This window comes from Borostomias antarcticus (genome assembly GCF_949987555.1).
Source record: "Borostomias antarcticus genome assembly, chromosome: 22".
Lineage (NCBI taxonomy): Eukaryota > Metazoa > Chordata > Actinopteri > Stomiiformes > Stomiidae > Borostomias > Borostomias antarcticus.
In genome coordinates, this window is record NC_140255.1 from 18,972,487 (window position 1) to 18,979,145 (window position 6,659).

The following is a 6,659-nucleotide window of genomic DNA, read 5'->3' on the forward strand; positions in this document are numbered from 1 at the left end:
GGGGGCCAGCAGGGAGAGCGGGGACCTCACAGAGCGGTGAGTCACACCTGCGGAAGCCCCCAACCGCTAACCCGAGTCTCCGAGGGCTCGTTCGAGAGGATCGGGACTGCGAGGTCTACGATCGGAGCCGTTCGGCACCTTGCACTGCCCGCTGGACCTCAGCAAAATGATGTAGCTCATGCAAAACTGCCATCGACAGTGTGAGATTTCCAAGTGCCGCGAGATGAAAGTTCTCTTTCTGACCTCTCCCTCCCCCCCTGTTCCCGACCCCTCCCCCCCTGTTCCCCACTCTCCTCAGGGTGGAGGCTATACAGCTGGGGGACTGTGGCCAGGAGGTGGCGCTGATCGCCAGACTGACCGAGGGCTCCAGGGTCTTCCTGTCCAGAGATGAGAGTCAGCATTTCCTCAAGGAGTAAGTCTACACGCAACCATACACCCCGACAGCACTTCCTCACGGAGTCAGTCCATACATAGACTCACGAGTCAGTCTGTAAACACGGCGCTCAGCTAGAGACTGAAGACATTCGTCGAGGTTTCCTCGCTAAAAGAGGGTGGGAACCATTTAAGAGGTTGACAAAAACCTGCAGAACCAATCCAACGTCTTTCCTTTTTATGTTTTGTTTTGTTTTAATTCTCCACTCCAGTTAGTTTGGAGGACATGATTTCTAGCTAGGCTGGTCCTTCAGCCTGTTGGAGATGTAGGTAGTGGTCCTTTAGCCTGTTGGAGATGTAGGCAGTGGTCCTTCAGCCTGTTGGAGATGTAGGCAGTGGTCCTTCAGCCTGTTGGAGATGTAGGCAGTGGTCCTTCAGCCTGTTGGAGATGTAGGCAGTGGTCCTTCAGCCTGTTGGAGATGTAGGCAGTGGTCCTTCAGCCTGTTGGAGATGTAGGCAGTGGTCCTTCAGCCTGTTGGAGATGTAGGCAGTGGCTCCGATTGGTAGCGACGATTTTCAGTGGGCGGGTTGGAGGCAGAGATCTCCAAAGTCTGGCATCGCGAGACAAGTCTATAGATAACCGTACACACCAACACATTTTCAAATATGAACATCCTCTAGAAGGATGCCTACTCCTTCTCCTTGACAGATCACAATGTTGTAGTAGTGTCCTGTCTCTTATTATTGGTTTGCGGTTGCCAGGTATTGATCAGTGCTCGTGTGTCTGTGCAGGTGCTCCACCCTGAACTGTGAGGTGGTTGTGGAGCTTCTCTCTCGCAGGCTGCAGGACCCCTCCGACACGGTCCAAATGGTACGACCCAGAGAAACGTCAGCCGTCTTTGTATCTTGTATCCGAACTCTTTCTTGTAAACTGAACTGTACCCCTCCGCCCCGCCAGAGGGCGCTGTGTGCTGTGGCCTGCCTCATGACCTCTGACCTCCTGTCTCTGGAGCACATCCTGGGGGCCACCCAGCGGAGGCTGGCCCAGCTCAGCGGGGGGCCGGTGGGGCCGGTGGTTAACAAGGCCACCAAGGTAGGGAGGAGAAGAGAGTGTGAATGAAGAGAGTGTATGGGGAACGTAAGCGAGAGAAAGAAATAATAATAAAAAGAATAATAATTTAAAAAAATATTTGTACAGCATCTTAGTAAATACAGCTCAAAGTGCTTTACAACAGAGCATGTGCATGCACAGAGTGCTTCACATAAAATAGACTTAAAGGAGTAGTAAAGGGAATGATTTTTCAAGATGCCCATCCACATCCATTGTATGACCAAAACGGTGGTAGAGCAATTATCAACTTTCTCTAAAATGCTAGCTTTGTGAACGTTTTGATCTGAACCATTGTATATGATCATAAGTAACCTTAAAACAGGGCTAAACATGCATTTTCCCTTTACTACTCCTTTAAAATAAACAGGAAAATAAAATGGAAGACAAAGACTGAAATGTGTAGAGAGAGAGAGAGAGAGAGAGAGAGAGAGAGAGAGAGACAGACAGACAGACAGACAGACAGAGAGAAACTGATAAAAACCAGTCTGATGTTTCTGTCTTCCTCTCCTCTCCCTCCAGATCCTTCGTCAGTTCGAGGCCCTGATGGGCGGAGCTAACTGCGCTGCGAGACGAGTCGCCAACAATGCTCCTCCCTCCACACCCGCGTACCCCGCCCCCCTACTGCCGACACACCTGGCTGGCATCACCGCACCCCACCAAGGGAGGGACCCCGCGTCTGGACCCCCACCTGAGTTCACTCACACCCGTGATGAGGAGGAGGAGGAGGAGGAGAGAACGCCTACCCCTCAGGATGAAGACGATCTGGACAGTGAGACTGGCCCCAGGACTAGTAAGCCCCATCTCGACCCTGATGTTCCAGCTGAAGACCCAGAGCTCCAGACAGAGGGGGTCTCTCTCCCAGCCCCCCAGGCCCAACCGGAGCAGCCCCGTCTGGGCCGCCTCTCCCTGTTCACCGGCATGGAGCTGGTGTCCAGGGGGAGTCCTGCGGCGTGTCCCCCGGAGAGAGAGGCCGACCGGCGGGTGGACAGGGACAGGACGGGGGTCGCCGCCAAGGAACGTCCGATCGTTGCTGCTGACAACGCAACAGACACTCTCCTCCCTGTGGATGACGCCAGCGATGCCCCGCCCCTGCGCTCGCCCGTTCGTGACGTCACATCCAACGTCAGCCAATCGCTGTCCGCCTTCTCTTTCCTCAACCTTTGACCTTAGGCAAAGCCAGGACTGCATGGACATTAAAGTGATGATGTCATTGAAGCTATCCCTCCCAGAGGAGGGCCGTGGTGACTGTTTGCAGAGGCGTAAGCCGTTGTTAGCAATATAGCTTAGCTAGAGCTAGCTTAACAAAGTCTGGAGGGGCGGCCTGGCCTGGCCCTGTGGTCAGAGCCGGTCTATGATGTCAGGTCAGGGTTTCTCGGCTCACTGGGCAGTGTACAAGGGTACGAGAGTTTCCTTCGACAGAAGAACTGCTGGGTGATGTTTCTTGAGCTTCAGGTTGTTATACACAGTTGCTTTGACCTCAGGACTCCTTAAAGAGTAACTCAGTGTTACTATGCCTACTACTTTACTTTACTACACACCCCCAACCTCCCCTGGTTTGTATTTTGCACTACAATGGTTTTCTTATGGCCTTTAGGTACAGGCCTGTGTCTTCCACCAGGTATGGGCTCTTGATACATGTAATAACTACACTAAGACTGTAAACGTGTTATTTTAAAAGTATTTATGACTGTGTAATACCTCTGTTGGTTCTGTTGATGAGGTGGGCTGGCTATGAAGTGAAGGTCTCTACCAGAACCTGATTTTGAGTGAAATATTCAAGGAATGGGTGGATGAAGTGATTAGGTTTGTACCGGTTCTCATTAGAACCATGTGTGTGTGTGTGTGTGTGTGTGTGTGTGTGTGTGTGTGTGTGTGTGTGTGTGTGTGTAGACAGTGCGTCCAGGTACGTTCAGCAGATCCTGAGTTTACTTCCGTGTCTGTTTCTCTGTGGACTGAAGCAATCATGCTGTTGCACATGTATGAATATTAGTGAGAATTAAACCTGCTGCCTGTCAGCCCTACAACAAGACTGCCACTTCCTGGACACGTTCAGTACGACTGGGGTGTTCATTTAGGTGTACCTCAACTCATCCCAAGTCCCCAATGTTTCTGAAACCCAAACTTTATTGGCAATAATGTCAAATGAATGCTTCGAAAAATAACAATAATCTTAACATCTGTGATCATCAATGCAATGATATCACTGTCATGTATCAATGTCCTGAATTGTGTTTTTATCTGCACAGCGTCGTGGTCGTACTGCAGTGGCCATCGACCAATAGCAGAGGCAGGTTTTGTACATGCATACTGTACACACAGACACACCTGACAGAGACGCCGAGGAGGAGGAGGAGGAGGAGGAGGAGGAGCAGCGGTTTTCTCCCCAGCCGCCCGCGTCACTGGCGGCGTCCTTCATCGAGAAGCGCTGGGATCTTGAACGCCCCCCCCCCCCCCCCCCCCCAGGACACTATACTTAGCCCAGGGCTAATTTGAGGCCCGGGTCTGGAGAGGCTCATGGTATATAATATGTACGTGTGTACGCCCTTGCTGTGAACCCACAATAGTGCCTCCATATTTGAAAAAGGGCTCGCCACTCAAGTGTAACGCTCTGTGCCTTTATTTTAACAAACAACGGAGTATGAAACTTGAGTAGTGCCCTTTTTCAAACAGGGAACGCCTGTTTTCTACAGTTTGGGCTCGGCACCAAATCAAGCATGTGTGTAAGACCTACTACACACGTTGAACCCACTAGCCCCTCCCACAGAGCGGACTGAGTCTGTAGCAGGCAGCAGGTTGACCCTCGACCTGAGCAGAGAGGACCGGTACGTCGGGTCCGGCCGGGTTAGATCTGATCTCTGACAGCGGGTTCAACTTCCCCCACGCAAACTACACTCTAGCGCGAAACCATGGGCTTTTAACACCTGGTTGAATCAGAGCGACGCGAAACCTCCGGTTGAAAATCCGTCGGTTGCTCTGGGAAGAGAGACCAGCAGCTGATGACACAGTGTCTGAAGTGCTAACAGTAACTATAACAGTACACCTATATGCTAACATGGATATCTTATCTTATCACTATAGCTTACAATTAGAATCAGAATCAGTTTTTATTATAAAAAAAAAGTTTTATTTAGTTTTTATAATTTGCCACCACCACCGCCTCCTCCTCCGAGCCATGGAAGAGGAGAGAGAGAGAAGAGGACATCTCTCTCTCTCTCCCTGACTCTCTCTCAGTGGTCCAGAGAGAGAGAGAGAGGAGTAGGAGATACCATCTAGACATCTCCTCCTCCCCCCCTCTCTGGCTCACTGAGAGAGAACCAAGATCTCTCTCTGTGAACCTGAAAGGGGGGAGGAGGAGGAGGAGATGTCAAGATGATATCTCCTTCTCCTCTCTCTCTCTCTCTGGCCCACTGGGAGAGAGAGGGAGAGGGAGACGCCCCCCTCTCTCTCTCTCTGGCTGCTCTTCCTCTGTCGCTCTCTGGCTTTTATACTCCTCCTGGCCCACGTCACAAGGCCGCTCTGTGACGTCACGGTTTGTAAGGCTCTTTTGACAAAACCACTTTGTGTGCGTCATAGTTCTAAAATCACTGTAAATCACTTGATTGGCACTTTCAGACAGGTGTGATGAAGGTGCTATTGCAAATTAAACCGTGGTCGGAACAACAAGACTGAGCTGGGGAGCCCACCCACGCTATAGCGGCATAACTCAATAAAGACTTAGTTGACATAAATTAGCTGTCTTATTCTAGCAGCCGATTCTAGCAGCGTTCCGTTCATAACAACGCAGGCGCCTTCACGAGTATCCTGGATTTGGCGTTAATATTATAATACTATTCTCTCGTTTAAAATAAAGCAACTGCCAAAAGTGAAAACGTCTTTATTGAGATGTGCTGCTAGGGCGTAGGTAGGCTCCCCATAGACCTGGTCCAGATATCCTACAGATAACTCCCCATAGACCTGGTCCAGATATCCTACAGATAACTCCCCATAGACCTGGTCCAGATATCCTACAGATAACTCCCCATAGACCTGGTCCAGATATCCTACAGATAACTCCCCATAGACCTGGTCCAGATATCCTACAGATAACTCCCCATAGACCTGGTCCAGATATCCTACAGATAACTCCCCATAGACCTGGTCCAGATATCCTACAGATAACTCCCCATAGACCTGGTCCAGGTGATATCCTACAGATAACTCCCCATAGACCTGGTCCAGATATCCTACAGATAACTCCCCATAGACCTGGTCCAGGTGATATCCTACAGATAACTCCCCATAGACCTGGTCCAGGTGATATCCTACAGATAACTCCCCATAGACCTGGTCCAGGTGATATCCTACAGATAACTCCCCATAGACCTGGTCCAGGTGATATCCTACAGATAACTCCCCATAGACCTGGTCCAGGTGATATCCTACAGATAACTCCCCATAGACCTGGTCCAGGTGATATCCTACAGATAACTCCCCATAGACCTGGTCCAGGTGATATCCTACAGATAACTCCCCATAGACCTGGTCCAGGTGATATCCTACAGATAACTCCCCATAGACCTGGTCCAGGTATCCTACAGATAACTCCCCATAGACCTGGTCCAGATATCCTACAGATAACTCCCCATAGACCTGTCCAGATATCCTACAGATAACTCCCCATAGACCTGGTCCAGATATCCTACAGATAACTCCCCATAGACCTGGTCCAGGTGATATCCTACAGATAACTCCCCATAGACCTGGTCCAGATATCCTACAGATAACTCCCCATAGACCTGGTCCAGATATCCTACAGATAACTCCCCATAGACCTGGTCCAGATATCCTACAGATAACTCCCCATAGACCTGGTCCAGATATCCTACAGATAACTCCCCATAGACCTGGTCCAGATATCCTACAGATAACTCCCCATAGACCTGGTCCAGATATCCTACAGATAACGCGTTACTCTCAATGCAATTTACCATGAAAGCGCTTCCTCCGCTCGTCCGAGTCTACAGACAAAACCGTTTCGTTAATCACCAAAGTAAACACATCGTTGGGAAGATGAAAGCCTTTTCTCCGAGGTCTCTACAGTTTGTAGTCCCCCACCTTTCAAATAAAGGGCACATTTGTACACTTAAATGTTTTATATCCACAGCGCATCGACTGTCTTCTTCTACCAGCGATTCGG

At 50.1% G+C, this 6,659-nt stretch overlaps 1 protein-coding gene across 2 annotated transcripts in view; it reads left to right on the top strand.

Moving 5' to 3' along the window:
* Positions 1 to 3,375, top strand: part of tepsin (TEPSIN adaptor related protein complex 4 accessory protein) — an 8,247-nt gene extending 4,872 nt beyond the window's left edge. The window contains exons 9-13 of one of the 2 annotated variants that reach the window (XM_084455834.1): positions 1 to 36; positions 299 to 412; positions 1,165 to 1,243; positions 1,331 to 1,465; positions 2,003 to 3,375. The exon at positions 1 to 36 is cut by the window's left edge and continues 151 nt beyond it. In XM_084455834.1, the coding sequence (XP_084311960.1) occupies positions 1 to 36; positions 299 to 412; positions 1,165 to 1,243; positions 1,331 to 1,465; positions 2,003 to 2,647 (1,009 nt within the window). In that variant the 3' untranslated portion in view covers positions 2,648 to 3,375. Of the gene's footprint in view, positions 37 to 298; positions 413 to 1,164; positions 1,466 to 2,002 lie in introns of both variants that reach the window. The other variant, XM_084455833.1, reaches the window with a different exon arrangement.
* Positions 3,376 to 6,659: the final 3,284 nt, after the last annotated feature.